The sequence below is a fragment of the Notamacropus eugenii genome, chromosome 7, assembly GCF_028372415.1.
Source record: "Notamacropus eugenii isolate mMacEug1 chromosome 7, mMacEug1.pri_v2, whole genome shotgun sequence".
Lineage (NCBI taxonomy): Eukaryota > Metazoa > Chordata > Mammalia > Diprotodontia > Macropodidae > Notamacropus > Notamacropus eugenii.
Genome location: NC_092878.1, coordinates 10,748,524 through 10,765,788, shown reverse-complemented (window position 1 = coordinate 10,765,788; position 17,265 = coordinate 10,748,524). Strand labels below are relative to the sequence as shown.

The window sequence follows — 17,265 nt, the reverse complement described above, 5'->3', positions numbered from 1 at the left end:
AAGGGCCAGGAAACTGAGCATTCTCAGAGATGATTGTTGGCAGAATAGGACTTTAAAATACTGGTTCCCATCTCCCTCAACCTATTCAGAGGATGCTTGGATGCTTTTCCTAAATGATTGTGTGTTCTTCTGCATACTAAGGCCCCCAGTCTCTCAGTCCTATGACAGTATGCCATCAAAATATGTTTTACACTCAGGATATTTTCGGTTGTGTTTCTTTTTATTCCTCTGCTCTGGGGAAAGTAGAGGAGTAATGTACCCTATCCAGCCCACCCAGCTCTGCTCCCCAAAAGCCCAGCAAGAAAAATGCTTCTGCAATGAAGCTAGGAGCAGCTGAGACAATTCTAGGTAACATTCTTGAAATCTGAGTGAACTGATAAGCCTAACCCTGTGGGTCATCTTTATTCAGACCATATTGTGATCAGTATGGAAGGGGGACCCAGTTATTGGGAGGACAAAGTTATTGGGGATGGAGAGAAGGATAGAGATAGAGGGGCAAAGGGGGACGGAGACAGAAAGATGGAGAGAAAATATAAAAGAATGAATTTTGTGGTGTGAGATGGCTTATTACAAAGACTGCCTTTAGGGTGTATATCTAGCAGAAGATACATTCTCATACATGAAAGAGAAACTCGACTTCTCATCTATCCATGTGAGTTTTAAAAAAATGATAAAGGAAATTTTTCAGACAAAGAGAGGATTATAAAATGAGCCCACTGAGAGGGATCTATGACAAGGTCTTTTCCGCTGATAAAGGAGTTTTGTGTTGTCTAGGGGCTGTTTACTTGTGTCTTTCATGCTGAGAAGCTGATCTAATGAAATTATTGGGAGTATATTGGAAGGGGTTTTGTCTACTGGTTTCCGAGCATGTCTCCAGGCAATGAGGCCATTTTCCAAGGTTTAGCCTTTGGAAAAGAAACTTCCTTCCTCAAGCTATGAAGTTCAGCATTTGCCACCACACCCCTGTGACCTCCAGACCCCTCAGTTTTCTTCCCCTCAGTTTCATAAGTTATTATCTCCTAGACTATGCCTGTAAAATCCTATATGGACAGATGCTTTGCCTCAGGGGAAAGAGGTCAGGGTTCTAATAGCTTTTCAGAATTAAGAGTTCCTTTTTCCATCCCCACAATGAGCCTCTTTGCCCCTGATGACTGTGGCACTGTTTCTACAGTCTCTGTGGTATCTGGGACACAAATTACCGTTTAGTCATTTAATAAAGTGACAAGGAAAAGATTGGTGTAATAAGGGAGAGGGGATTTAGGAAGCATTGTATTATGATTTAAGTGACATAGGAAACTAAGTTTTATGAACAGAGCAACCAGGCTATTACGTCTGTTTATGAGATGTGATAGTGAACTTGCAAGACGGGCTTAGGCAGCCATCTTGTGATGCAAGGTTATGGGTATTTTGTAATGCTTTGAACCAGAGTGTATACACTGGAGGCAGAAATCTCATTTGGGGGAGTGGGACGAGGCTCCATGTCCATGCAAGTAAGTGTCTCATCAACTACTTTGGTCAAAGGTCCAGGGAATCCTCATTTGTTCTCATAGACTCTGTCTAAGCTTGTGCTTCATAAGCTCATTTTTCATACTTATTCATGAGACTTGAATAGGGGAAGTCTGGCTACTGAGCCACTGGTTTAAAGACCAAATGATGTTCTTTTTTTTTTGCTGTTTTACGAATATCCCTTTCTTCTTCTCTATCACTGTCATTCCTCACAGATTCAGCCTACCCCAGTAGAAACCCCACTTTGTAACAAATAAGCAGAGTCAATGCTTATCTGGCCACTGGCTGCAGCTCAAAAACATACGCCTCATTCCACATCTCTAGTCCTACACACGTCTGACGATTAGGGGCAGAAGGCTTCTTCACCACTGGTCTCCCGAAGTCATGACTCGTCAGTTTGTTGGCAAGAATGTTATTCTTTTTACGACTTGTATCAGTCGTGCAAACTGTTTTCCTGATTCTGCTTATTCCACTTTGCCTCAGAAGGTTGTCTTCTAATAGTAATGTGTAATTATGGTTAGGGGAGAGGGATAGGAGACAAGTAAAAGGTGGTAAAGGAAATCAGCTTCCCTAGCATTTTGATAATATATTGATGACTTGTCATTTATAGCCATTTGAAACACCAGATTTTTTGCAGAGACAAAATAGAACTATGAATCTGAGTTTTAGTTGACACCATCTGGCTGTCATTAAAGGAGATGAGTAAGCTTGTTAAGGTTCCTGAGTTTTTGTCTCACAAGAACACTTAAGTCTGGCTTGGGATTCCACCTCTTGACAGAGATATAGAAATTTTGTTTTAAAAAATATGAGGAGACTGGAAAATGGGACTATGAGTAAATATCCACAAAGAAATGGGATGAGTTCTTAGCCTAAAGAAAAGAAGGCTTGAGGGGCTTTAAAACTGAAGAAAAACATTTTGGAGTTATTTTCCAGTGGGGCCTATGCTAAAATATATTAAAATGGAAGTCTCACTCTGATGCTTGCCTTATTATGATGTCTACATAATGACCCAGATGGTTCTCAAATGACCCAAACAGTTCTCAAAGCTAAATCTGGAGAGGCTTATCACCAGAATGGGTGCCATGTTGATTCATGAAATGAATGACTAAGATGTGGAAGAGTTGTGATCTGAATGGGCAGATGTGGAGAGAAAGAAGGAGACAAGCATTTATTAAGTGCCTACGATATGCTGTGCTAGACACTTTAAAAATATCATAACCATAATGGTGAATTCACAGATCAGAGGACCATGTTTTGAAACATATTGAAATATTTCCTCCACTAATGTCCTGCCCTCGTGTCATCATGGTACTGAAGTGACACTGGATTCTCAAAGACTGTGCTAACACAGCACAAGTTCTAGTGGGTCTTTAGCAAGCAGGAAAGACATTGAGTATGACCTTGAATGACAGATTGTACAGTTGTTGCCCCAAAACCAGCTTGACTAAGTTCAAAGAGATTCATCGCCATGTTGGCCATAGAGTGATGATTTGGAAAAGCATGGCCAGTGGTTGAATCTAGATTAAGATCAAAACAGGAGTTTTTACTACAGCATGAGTAATTTACATTGAACCTTTGAGAGTAATCCATGACAGTGCGTACCCCTTTACCTTAAGATCCTCAAGAACTAGTTGGAAACCTATCTCTCAAAGTACAGTCTTCCTCTGTACTTCTCCCTGTCCCTTTGTTTTCATTGTAGGACTCTCATAATCCAAAAAACATCCTTTTCCTCCCCTTGTTCTAGATTTGTGGTGCTCACTGAAAACCCATTATATTCCTTCAGGATCTTATGAAGTGCAATGGCAAGAGCACTTAAGACCAAAGTCTAATTCTTGGCTCCATCCTTTAGCAGTTGTATCATCCTGGGCAACTCACCTAATCTCTCTGAGCCTCAGTTTCCTTTTCTATAAAATAAGGATAATAACTTGTGCTATCTACATTACAGGATTGTTGTGAGGAAAGGAAAGTCCCAGATAAAGGTGAGCTATTGTGGGTACAATTTGGAAATTCCTCACCATCAGGATTGCAATGGCCATGCTGGCAAAGCAGCAAAGAGTAGGTTCATAACTCTTTAGCCAAAAGGGTTCTGATTCCAACTGTCAGCATCCATCTCTCCCCTCAAGACCAAAAAGAGAAATGGATTATTATCTGATAAGTTTTCCAAAAAACAATGCATATTTTCACATCTTACCAATGGGCCTTTTCTCCTCTTAAAGTTAGAGCTTAAGGGCAGAAGTTTTTGTAGCATATGATTCCACAGTGGGTAACTGGAGGAAACTACAAACTTACTTTTGGGAAAGGCAGCAAAGTGACCATTGTTCCTAGTAAGTAGACCGCAAAGTTGAGTGTCTGTGTTCTGCATGAGCTGCATGTAGTTGTCTGCATCAATATCTGCTTTGAACAATTTTTGGCTACATCGATATCTGCTTGCAAGCAATTACTGAAGATGTGCTCTGCACGCTTGCCACACAGCAGGCTTGAGTGTTCCGTGATTTGATCAAATAGATTGAATAAAATCATAATAGTTAGAAGGAAACACTGACGATCGATTCAATTCAACAAATATTTGTCCCAAGTCAACTACGTGCAAAGCACTACCAGTTTTTTTTAATGTGTCTTAGAATTATAGGCCTTTAGAGGTCATCTAGCCCAACTTTCTTGTCTTCCTGATCCAGTGTTCTAACTATTTCTCCAGGAGTAAGTGGTGAGTTGAAGAGAGGTCCACAAATGCTACATTACACAGAATAAGTGGTTATTAAATGTGTGAATGGATAAATGAAATGCAGCAAGGGATTCTAGAAACTCTGAAAGGGTCCCCCAGAGCCTCCATTCTCCTGTCTCCAGGGATTTATGTAATTCCAGAAGGATGCCTATTTTTATTTTGAAAAGTCTTCTCCAGGGAAATTAATTCAATAATCTCTAAGAATCATTACTGTTTCTTACAATTTATAGCCCTGTAGGGTTTCTAGCAGCTTGAAAGTCCTTCCTGGCATCATATCTGAATTCTCCTTGCTACACAGTCAAACAAAAGACTATTTTTTGAGATCCTAGAGATTGGAGATAGAAAGTGAAGCACAGAATGCCCCTTCCCAGGTCCATCTAGACTAGTAGGGAAAGGCAAACAGTAAATGAAAACTGTTACCTGCTATGTATCTTGAAGGCAGTGATAAACTACCCTCTTGGAGTAGAGACCAGGCTGACCGTACAGTCCTATATGACACAAATGATACCACATAATCTGAATATTCTGGAAATTATCTAAATACCTCAGGGAAAAGAGTTGAATTAATGGGCAAATATAAATTCACTCACTGCAAGAGGGTAGCTAAATTCCCTGGAATTCATTATAAGCATGTTCAGTGCGACTCCTATTTCCAATGTGAGATTCAGGAGTGTTCATAGGATCGTAACTCTAGGGACCTTAGAAGTCATGTCCATTCTAACCCCTTCTTTTTATAGGTAAGGAATGTATAGCTCAGAAAAACTTTACTAACCTGCCCAAGGTCAATAGTAAGCAGTAAAGCCCAGATTGTAGACACTGTAATGGGGATGATTCTGATCCTGGGGAGGGGGGACAGAGGATGCACTACATCTGAATGAGCTTTTCAAGGCTTGATCATTGCTATGATAATACTATTAATGTTCCCCTCCCCTTAGCCTCACTTCCTTAACACTAAACTTCTCAAGGGAAAATAATTTCCTATGGGAAGAAGGCAGCCAGGCAATGAAGGCTCCCAAGGGTTTGAAAGTGGTTGTTGAGACATAACTCCATTAGCAGTGTGTATCATGGTGAAGGTTATTGCAAGGACTTCCCCTGCTGTGAGAAAGCAGGAGTTGGTACCAATCTAATATTTGGATCCGGGACCAGGTTGAGCATCTGCCCAAGTGAGTGAGTAGGCTGAAGCAAGGGAAAAAAATGGTAATTAATCCTTCTATGCCCTAGATGATAATGGTCCTTTCCATAGTACTACAGTATATCCAGGGTAGAAACTGCATTATGTTACAAAAACAGAATTCAGTATTTGGAGTAGAGAAGCTTTATCCTCAGCTTGGATAATAGGATTGTAAATGGTGGAGCCACTCTCTGAATACCTTGGGTAAATGAATTTGAACAACTTGTACTGGGAACGTCTTGGATTTACAAGTATTTCCATGGTATGATACAGGGAGGAGGACAAGCAGCTAATACTTTCAGGAGAGGAAAGTGAAAATGGGATAGTAATCACTTCTTAACCTCTGCTAAGAAATATATGGGACCAGTGGTTTTCTGTAATGCTATCACTGGTGGTGTAAATACTGGAGGAGCCATAGGTAGACTCACATTTGGGAAAGGTACCCAATTGACTGTCATGCTTGGTAAGTCATCCTTCTCAAGGGAATTAGGTTTTTGACCTAGAAGGGATCATAAGATGTCCAATAAAGGCCATCTAGTCCAGTTCACTCATTTTAAAGATAAGGAAATGGCACTGAGAGATCAACTGAAGGAAGAGACCAATTGGTTTGTGGTTTTGGATCTCCAGCAGCTAGCACAGTGGCCCCTAGTCAGCCAACAAGCATTGTTATTGCACTTAATTTATCCCAGGCACTTTGCTTAGTACTGGGAGCACAAAGAAAGACAAAGCATGGGTGCTTGATGCTTATTGATAGGTCAATTGTCAAAGGCCATACATGTGATAAGAAGTTGAGTGAGGATTTGAATCTAGGCACCCGATTCCATTAGATAGTCAAACTGTCAGCATATCCAGTCCCACAAGTCAATATCAATCAGAAAGCACTTATTAATCACCTCTAATATGCCAGACACTATACTAAACGTTGGGGAGAAAAAAAAGAGCATCTCAAAGATGAGATGCTAATAGCTTAGTTTTCAAGGGTAATGACCATTCATGGGTTCAGTGGTGGAGGATATAACGAGTGGGCTAAGCAACTCAAGTATCTGCTGTGAGGATAACCTTTGGAATGGCCAACAACACTGGGAGCAATGCAGACTGCTTAGATTTGCCACGAATTACTCTTCCTCATGCATATAAAAGCAATCTTAATACAGTAGCATCTATTTAGTACCTATTTTTTTGCCCAACCTTATATTAGGGTACTACAGGAGATTTTTTTTAAATCATAAGACATGGTTCCCTCCCTCAAGGAACTTGTAGCTGGGCCAAAACTCTAATACACATAGAGTAGTAAAATTACAATAAATTGTTGAAACATTGTGAGTACAGTAGGAGTTGGGAGGTTAAGGGTGAAGTTTTCTTGGAGGCAGTGTAATTTGAGCTGAGCCATGATAGATGGTGGAAAGAAGAGGCTTTTAGGCTGAACAGCATGAGCATGGGAAGTGGAGGTGGGAACGTCATGATTTTCTTGGTGGGGAGGGGAAGCATGAGTAAGGAATGGTGAAAGTAATATTGAACAGAGAAAAATAATAATAGACTTGGCAAACTAGGCAGAGAAGTTGACTTCCTTAGAAATCCCAAGGGTGGAGAAAATAGGAGCACCAATATCTTGAAGTGAACAGAGGAGTCCAAAGCCAAAACTCTCCAGGCAGAAATAGCAGAAGTAGCCAGTAGCACCAGCCTGAAACAGAGCTCTCCTAGGGTGAGGCCCATTTACAGACACCATTCTCCTTTTTCTTGGAAAGAAGTTGGCCTGTAATTTAATAGAGTGGGTACTGGGGAGTTTCTGTAATGGAGACATGAGAAGTGGTGGATGGGAGATCCAACAACCAACTTAGATTTGGTAAGGGAATTGGAATGACTGTGATGCAAGCTAATCTTCATTCTTCATTTCCTATATATGGATCTACTGACCATTGGTACAGTTGTAATGAGTGTGTCAACATAGTGTAATATAGTGGAAAGAGTTCTACATCTGGAATTGGAAGATAAGTTCAGATCCCATCTTTGCCACTTACTTATTGCCTGCATAAGCAAGTTATTTTGCTAATCCTGGCGTCAGTTTGTCAACCCTATAATATGCAGGAGTTTGACCATCTGATCACTTAAACCCCAACCAGTTCCAAGTCCTATGATCCTATGTGAGCTATAAGACTTCTGCTGAGAAGACAGCTTGGTCTAGGCCTCTGACTGGTGTTGCTAACTCAGATTTCTGGGTTCCTAGGCCTGTATAAACATATGTGTGTATACATATATATTTCCATATGTGTGTGTATGTATATACATATGTATATATATATGTATGTATGCATGTATATGTAGCATGCACTGTGTAAGCTGTAGACCACTCAGGTACCTGCTATATGCCCAAGAAGATCTAAAATAGAGCTTTTTGGTCATTTTCAGTTGGACTAAAATAGTAGATTGGGACTTAGATTAAGGAAACTTCCCTTCTGAGAAATATGTGTGGCCTTGCCAAATCAAACAACTTCGGTACTCACAGTGTTTTTCTAGCTCTTGTGCAAAATCAAATAGTACAAAAATGTGTTTGGATTTTACACTCAACCAGCTGAAAGCATTCCCTCCATCCTCCTGTTTTCTTAGTGCCCTTAATCTAGATCTCTTCTTCCCTTCCTTATATCATATCTATTATATTCTGTATTGCCCATTTTAAGCCATAAGCCACTTGAGGTTCCAGTCAACCAGCATTTACTAAGCATCAAGTATATGCCAAGCCCTGGGGGGGGGGGGGGGGGGGGAAGGACAGAATACTAAGACAAATATAGCCCCAAGCTCAAGGAGCTTGTGATCTAACAGTGGGGGAGAAGAGACAATATGCAGACAACTACATATAAACAATCTTCATCCTTGTAAATCCATCATTTAGTACTATCTGGCATATAGTTGGACTGACTTGGAGTTTGGGAATAAGGTAGAGAGGGGACAGAGGATGTTGGTTTTTTAAGCAAGATGCTAGACTAAAGGAGAATGTGGGTGAAAATGGAATCTATAAAGTGAAAAATTGGAGCTAGTTTGAGGAATGGCACCCAACTTACTGTACTAACCAAAGGAAAGTGGCAACAACTCTGCAGGCCCTACTACTCCCCCAGCCTGGAGCTGAGTCCTCCTCTTACCATATGCCCAAATGAACAGTGGGCAGATGTGGGGAGGCACAGAGAGGTAAAGGGCAGACCCATTAGCCCACATGCTTTCAGCACAGAGAACAAGAAGTAAGGCTAAAACCACTTGACTCAGGCCTGAGCTGGCTGCCACACAGCTCTAGAAGCTTCTGAATTGCTTAGTCTGCTAAGTGGTCACTTAGGGAGCTGCTGAAAGAAGCCTTCCAAGTGACCCCGTTCCGAGGGCCTAAAGAAAATTAGAAATCCAACCAGTAAATCCTGTAATGAGTTCTGCCTCTCTCTGTCTCCTTGATTTGCAGAACCTGAGTATGTTTGTTGCAAGTATAAATGTTCCTTTGCTCACAGTTGAGGAAAGTCTGCCCATCCAGACCATCCCCCATTCTCCAAGCACTAACATCATATAATCATGCTATACAGAGGAGAATCTAGCCTACATTTAAAGACTGCAAGGAAAAGCAGTTGCATAGACGCCTCCATAATCCATTCACATGCTTACCAGTCCTCTCTAATGAATACTCAAAATCTTTCCCATTCTTTTTTCTGTTTCTTTCTTAATCTTTTCGTGCAGATGGAGAGTTTCCTTAAACCCTGTTTAGAAGTGTGTGGCAGGGGGGGAGTGTTTACCTGGAAAAGAGCAGACTTAATAGGTAATGGTAATAAAAACTCACACGGACATCTAAATGCTTTAAGGTTTACAGACTTTCCTCACAATAATTCTTAGGGCAGATAATAAAATGTGAATACATCCTCTTCAAATATCTTAATGGTGTTAATTTGTAGGAGTAAATTTTTCTAACACCTACTCTTTCTCCAAGTAGGGATGGGCACTGAGTATAAAGGTCATCTCTCCACTTTGTTTTTCATTTGACTCAGCTTCCCCCATCTACGCCTAAGACTGGTTTCCGCAGGTCTCAGTTCTGCAGGATGTTTATGTAGCCAAGACCACAATGGCTTAGTGTGTGCAGTATGAGGTCTGAGCAGCAAAAAAGCAGGCAATGCTACTGACCTAGTGGGAGGCTTTTGGGCAGAGGAGAATCGAACCCTAACTCTGTTCCACTCTCTGGGTGGCCTGGATTTGTTAATTTTTCCCTCCAAACATCTACTTCCTCTTCTAAACATAGGAAGTTGTGAAGCACACACACAGTTTGAGAATCCCTTAAAACCGTGAATATCTAAAGAAATGCTGAAGAAGTCCCAGAAATAAATGGAGAGTTCAGCGCTTACTTATTTTGCAGGCGTGTATTGTAAAGAGAAACAGCTACTATTCTTGTTACTTATATATAACAGGTTGTTCAGCTCTCTCTGTTTTATTCTTTCCACATATTGCTGTACTCGTTGCGTTATATCATTTTCCTGGTTTTGCTGATTTCATTTTGCACAGCAGTTCCTATAAGCCATCTTCCCATGCTTCTCTATGTTCATCATATAAATTGTTTCTTCCTCAGGACCTAGCTTGTTGAGTGGCACATAGTAGGCACCTAAACATACACACTGATTGATTCATATTGAGGGAATATTCCATTATATACTACAATTCGTTTAGTCATTCTTCCAATTAATGGACATCTATCTGTTTGAAGTTATTTGTTACTACAAAAAGTGCTGCTATACTTTGGTGTATACAGGACCTTTCTTTCTTTGACCTTGAGAAGTAGTATGTAATGTCTAACCAGAGGATCTCTATTATTTATAATAATTATCTCTAGTTTATAAAGTCTGAAAATAGTATCATCTGAGCAGGTTAGATTGACCTTTTCAAGGTCAATTCCAGCTCAGTGTGGTGAGCTAATAAGGGGTAGAAAGGTGCAAGAAGAGGGCAGCATCTCTTAAACTCCATTTCTTTTCTGTTCACAGATATCCAGAACCCTGAGCCAGCTGTGTACCAACTAAAAAGCCCCAAGTCAAGTAACACTTCAGTCTGCCTCTTCACAGACTTTAATTCTACCATTACAAATACAAGTGGTACCAACCCAACGGTACTGGAAATGATGTCGATGGACTCTAAGAGCTATGGATCACTGCACTGGGGTCACAAAGAAAACTTCGATTGCTCAAAGGCATTCAAACCAGACATCAATAATTTTGAAGACCAGTATAAAGGTCAGTATAAAGGTCAGGTCAGTATAAAGCCTTCCCTAGGAGGATGAGTCTCTCTATACTGTAGGGGTTCTGCTGTGGCTCTTGTCTAGATAAACAGCTTCTAAAATCTATTTCTATTCCATAGTTTCTACTATAGGACATCTCTGCCTTATATCCAAGTAGAGAGGGCATTTATCTTACACCTTTATTACTGAGAGGTCAGGGGATCAGTTAACTTTCCATTCCTACTAGCCCAATGGCAATCCTTTTTGAGCTGTGTCCCTGGGGAAAGGGATGAAGGGGCAGGAGGAGACTGCAGTGTGAAGTGTAGTGGTAGGAGGGAGTCTTGATCTAAAATATGCCAACCATGAGAAGTCAGAGAATACTGGCTGTTGACTACCATGTGTGAGTCTTTCTCTGAGGAGCTAAAGGTGCTATGTCTATTTCCCATGACTTGTGAACTAGGCATTTCTTCCTAGCCTATAGATGATTTGGGATGGTCAGAGGTACCACCCAACTTGAAGAGCCATCAAGGTGATTCTGTTTGTTTCTATTTGCAGGTGCCACATGCAAAGTCCAAGATGTACAGCAAAGCTTTGAAACAGGTATGTACCAGAAGTTATTAACTTGATACCGAATTAGGGAAGACATAAAGGAAAAATAATGCATAATAATCCTAAAAAGAACAAGAGTGGGCTAGAGTCAGGAGACCTATCTCAGACAGGAGTGAGGGAATAGGTCTTTTGTGTTCTTTCCATTGACATGGGACTTAGAGCTAGAAGAGACCTTTGAGGTCATCTAATCCAAGGATTCTTAACCTGGGGTCTACGCAAAGGGTCCATGGATAGATTTCAGAAGGTTGATAAACTTGCATAGAGGGAAAAAAATCTTGATTTTCACCATCTTCTAACTGAAATTTAGCATTTCCTTCAATTATGATTTTTAAAAGCATTATTCTGAGAAGTCTATTGGCTTCATTGTACTGCCAAAGGAGTCCATGACACAAAACAAAAAACCTCTGATCTAGCCCAGCCCTTTCCTTTTACAGATAAGGAAACTGAGAACGAGAGAGAAGAAGTCATTTTTCAAAGGTCACTCTTCTCCCACAGTCTTTATTCTTCTCCCTTCATGGTGCCCACACACTTAAAGGCTCCTAAAATCTCTCAGCTTTGTTGTATGTGTAGCCAAAGGGAATTACTAATTAAGATGAAAAACCTTTGAACGATATGATTGGAATGAGCTAAACGATAACAGACCACTAGACAGCTGAGTCAACACTGAGGTTGTTTCCCCTCAGTAACTAAAGACCATTGTTGGGGGAGTGGGGAACCGGGTGGGCAGTGTTTTGGTTTTTTGTTTGTTTTTTAAGTTGTACTCCTTTCCACTGAGAGGCTCCTAAATCATTCATTACCTACCTAAACCATACATTTGCTTCAGGTTATGTTGCCTCTTTGAATCAACTTATCTTGCAGCATAACCACCAGAAGTCAAATAACCAAAGGGGTATTTCTGAGTCTACAGATGCTTCAGGTCTGTATGGAGAATTAAGGATTTCTTTCACTTTCTTCCACTTACTAGTTGCATGACCTGATGAATATCATTTGATCTCAGTTTCTTCACCTGTAAAATAAGTGTTGGGCTAGAACTAGATGATCTATAAGGTCCCTTCCAGCTCTAACAGCCTATAGTTTAGTTTAGTAGATGAGTGATTGTTGACAAGGTGGGGTCCACAATGAAGAAGAGAGAGGAAAACAAACTGCCAGGTAGACTCAGGCCTTCCTTAGAGAGGAGTGAGGCTTCATCAGGGAGTGGGTGCAGAACCCCGAAAAATGGGCTCTGGTAACTTATGCCAACTTGTTTTTTTTTAGACAAAGATTTGAACTTGATGAACATATCTCTGATTTTTCTTCGTGTTATCTTCTTGAAGACTGTGGGATTTAACGTGCTCATGACACTTCGCCTGTGGTCAAACTAAAGTAAGTAATGCATCTTTTGGGATAGAGGGGACCAGAGATTAAAGAGAAGAGTTCATCTAGAGATTCTTACCAAGTGCTAGGAACAAGTCTGGTTCCACTTAAAGTGGTTTAACTCATCAGACTTGCCCACTTCATATTACAAGATACACATATTAATAAGATTAGCACTAAAAATTTCAATGGCACTTTATGCTTTTTCAATTCACCCTCATATCCATTATTTTATCTGGGCCTTACAAAGTCACATTAAGGTAGGCGGAGAACAAGTAATGCTCATGTTGCAGATGAGGAAACTGAGGCGCTAAGTATCTTACCTAAGGTTGCAGTCCCTATTCCATCAGCTTAATCAAATTATTATATTATCTTATTAACCAGTGTTAATTGTTTGTGCTGTGCTAAGTATAGGTATACTATGAGTAACACTGTCCGTGCCCCTAAGGGGACTGACTCCAAGCTAAACCATTTCTTTCATAGCACCAAAGAATTCTAGGTGTTCTACCTGCCAGTGACCTTACTATTCTAGTGACTTATCTGCCTGTTCTTTTTCTTTTTTCTAGGTCTGACAAGAAGGCAATAGGACTCCACACTTCCAGCTCCTTTTTTTCTTTGAAAACATCTGCCCAGATCCTGATGAATGAGTACACACCTAGACTCTCCAGACTGGCTCCTACCATGTACTTGGGATACCAAAGCAGAAGAACTTCCCCAAATGCCAACCCAACCCTTTCAGTTCCTTCACTGCTGCTTTTAGCATCTGTCATTTAATGGAGAGGGTAAAGGCATGACCAGAGACTTTTGTGACCATGAAGAAATGCTACACCTGCATTTGCTCTCTTGAGAAACTTCCAGAAGAGTAAAGAACAGTGTACATTCCTAAAGGTCCCTTAGAATCTCCAAAACTCTTTAACTCCTTGGAAAAATTGCCCTGTGACTCCTCCTCCTTTCCTTCTCCACCTCCCCTCCCCATATAAGGGAGGACTGTAAGAAGTTTTTATTTTTTTTTAATAGAGTTCATTTAAAAATTCATTTAATTCTTTTTATTGTTGTGGAAGATATTCTATATTTGGGTAAAACCAACTTTACCATGTACCTAAGCTGCATTGTATTCTGCCACCTAGCCAGGTCGATAGGCTTTATTAAAGGTGCTTTGGAAAAGCAAAAATTGTGCTGTTATGTCTCTGGGTTGAGTTGGTATCGCTGACCTGGATGGAGATGACCACCAGCTAAAGGGTAGGGGGAAGAAAAGAAAGCGTCTCTCCCATATGCAGGCTGAAATAGAGCCAGACAGACAGATGGTGGCTTTACAACTTTACCTCATCTTGAAATAACTTTTAGAAAGCACCCACATAGAATGTCATGCTAAGTGCCATTAAAAGCCCAGTTTAGAGTCGTGTTCCCTGTGCTCTAAAGCTTAGGCCATCATCTCCTAAAGCCTCCAATGGTGGGAGGCCAGAAAGAACATCATGGTGAACAGAAGTAGGAGGGTGACAGAGACGAGCTTCAGAGTAAGTTTCATCTTTAAGTTAAACCACAAAATACTGGGCATTCACACCAGATCACTGCCCTCTAGCACCATCTCTCTGCCTTTCTCTCTTCAGATACACCATCTGTTGGGTGGTCTACAAAAATGTTGTACCTCAAGACTGAGGTTGGGTCACTATTCTCCTCTACCACACATATCCTCTCAGGCTCCTAGTGTGTACTGCTAGGATGGGTATACTGTAAGCCTCAGCAAATAGCTGTTTGATTTTTGACAAAGGTTTGAATGACCTCAAGCTCAGCCATACCCTCAGTGATACACAGAAGAAACCTAAGGCTCAAATCTTTTACATTTCCATAAACAATAAACATGCAAGAAACACTTGACTATGTACAAAGCACTATACTGGGTATTTGAGACATTAAGAAATTAAATATTCCCTGCCCTGAAGTAGCATAAGTTCTAATGAATGTAAACTCACCAGTGAGAATGCAGGAAGGGAAGGGAAGTCACTCCTTCAGAGCCTAGTGTCACCATTGGTTTGGAAAAGGTGGATTTCTTTAAGAGACCTGAGTGACACCAGAGGAGCTACATTTCCCACAAAGAAAAGCTGAAAGAAAGATAATACCCCTCTGACTCAGGTCCAATAATCCCAATGCTTTCAAGCCTCAAGGCATTCATTCTTTCCAAAAGATGTTCGTGAAGCAGGTCCTCCCTCTACACCAGAAGTTATTTTTGTATCAGGGACCCCTTTGGCAGTCGAGTAAAGTCTATAGCACTTTCTCAGTGTTTTTAAATAAATAAAATACATGGAATTACAAAGGAAAGAAAATTTAGTGGACTATGATTATAAAAAAACAAGTTTTTTTAGTTCACTGACTCTAGGTTAAGAGGCCCTAATCCAGTCCTTCCCTGGAACATCTCACTGTGGTGTGATCAAAAGTTCTGAACTTGCAGCCAACAGACCTTAGTTCAAATCCCAGTTCTGCCACTTACTACCAGTGTGACTTTTGGCAAAGCACTTACATTTTCTTGGCTTCAGTTTCCTCACTTGGAAAATGAGGGAATTGGACAGACTGACCTCTAAGGTCCCTTTCAACTCTAGATCCATAATCCTACAAACCTATGATCTTCTTATGGGGTCAAAGGAACTCTATCTGAAGAACCATAAAGGTCACTTTATCAGTCATCCTATTTCTCTATGTTTAAACCAATCAAACTCAACCTTTTCATCCAGGTCCCCAGGGAAGGAGGATTCTACCACTTGGCTCTGCAAAACTTAATCTAATCTCTTAAATCGCACTGGGCAGAAATTACCAAAGTTAAAGTTAAATCCTGTTTCCTCTTACCTCATCCTTCATGAAAATGTAGAAGCTCGGGTCTCTATTCCCTAGGTAAAAACCTTACAGACTAAATGCAGATGGGAGGAGAGGGGCATGAGGGTTCACCCCTATGAAGAACATATACTCATCTACAAATGGCAACTTCTGGGGACGTTCAGCATACACTCCATGGTATAAAACTGCACAGGTCCATCCCCATGTGTGTTCCATGAGGCACAACCTCCACTAAACAGTTGCCATCAGCCTTCTCTCCTCAGAGTCCAAATCATTCCTTACCAAATAGCTGCTTTCTATGTAAAAGCTATAGTCCCTGTCTCTGGAATTCATGAGCCACCCTTTCTCAAGGCCTCTAAGGTGGGAGGCCAATCAGATGACTCATGGCAGTCAAAGGTAGAAAGGTGGTTGATGGGCAAGTTTGAAAGGAGAAGGGGGCCTTGGAAAAGATGTCTCCCATCACAACAGGTTGATTTCAAAACGGGCAGTTGCCTATCTGATATGATTTAGGCAGAAGCCAAGAAAACCACACTAACTCCAAAAACATCTCCCCCACAAGCTTGAGATTTTTGTCATTAGTGATTCATTCCTTTGAGTTCTGGAATTACAGCTACCTATGTTAAAGTATAAATCCTCACTTGATAGATAAAGTAATATTATAAATATTATTCCCATTTTATCCATTAAGAAACTGAAAAAAAAATATTGTGTAGTGGAAAGGGAACTAGGTTTGGAGTTCTCTCCCTTCAAATTTAAATTGTGGGTTTAAATCCTGACTGTGCCACTATTTGCATAACCTTGGACAATGCCTTCACCTCACTGAGCCAGTCTCCTCAGCTCAATAATGAGGAGGTTGAACAAGATGTTATCTAAGGTCTCCTCAAGCTTTAACTCTATAACCCCATGCTAACTGGTTAAAGGGATTCCCTTCAAAAGGGCATGAGAAAGGGCTGTGGGTTATGAACTTGGACCCAGAAGCAAATCCTTCAAACAGAGAACCTGACTTAAAGGTAGGAAATTTAGGATTATTATTTCATCTGGAGAAGAAAAGGTAAGAAGATAACAGACCAATGGTCAGAAGGGAGGAATGGCTGCCCCAAGGAGTCACTGTCTAACGCCCTATGGAAACAGGTTTAAGCTGAAACAGGAAGAGTGAAGCCTGAGTATGTCCTGATGGGGAGAGGGTTAAAAGACACATGATGGGACGGGATACAGTCCACCCAAGAAGGAAAAGTTGGAGACAGACTAAACAATCTCTCAAGATCCCAGTCTGAAGACTGAGGATACTTGAAACCTTGCTCAGCTCAGTTTGAGGTCATTGCCACAGTGCCCACACGTGGCTTAAGCTACTGCCCAGCTTTTAAATTAGTTCAGCAAAGTCTGAGAAAGAAAGAGCTATAAGCCAGTGAGGTCACTTTCACTAAAGAGGTATAATTAGCCTTATGAGTCAGTGAAGATGAACATGCTATGATGTGAGAGACCCTGGAAAGAATTCCTTGCCCCATATATCAACCCTATCACTTATCATTCCAATAGTATAGCTTGATGCCTGTGAATCTTGAAGGCTTTTCAGTTTCCCTTGGTCCTTTATTAAAATGCAATTACCCCCTGAATATTAAAGCCCTTATTAGCAAACACCTTCCGCAGCATGGTATTAAAAAGGCTGCCTGTGAGAGTGAAAAAAATGCTGGACTTGAAAAGAGAATAGATGGAGATTTGGATCCTGGTTCTGACACTCACTCAGCCATGTAATGTGGTCAGATTATTTAACTGGTCTCTCTCTGAGCCTCAGTTCCTTCATTTGCAAAAGGGGAATAATAAAACTTGTATATCTGAGTCACAAAGCTGTTGTAA

General features: G+C 40.8%; 1 gene segment (V, D, J or C); it reads left to right on the top strand.

Moving 5' to 3' along the window:
- Positions 1-13,756, top strand: part of LOC140513441 (T-cell receptor alpha chain constant-like) — an 80,953-nt gene extending 67,197 nt beyond the window's left edge. Inside the window, 4 exon segments of the C gene segment in view lie at positions 10,394-10,639; positions 11,179-11,223; positions 12,487-12,594; positions 13,152-13,756. Of these exon segments, the coding sequence occupies positions 10,394-10,639; positions 11,179-11,223; positions 12,487-12,593 (398 nt within the window).
- Positions 13,757-17,265: the final 3,509 nt, after the last annotated feature.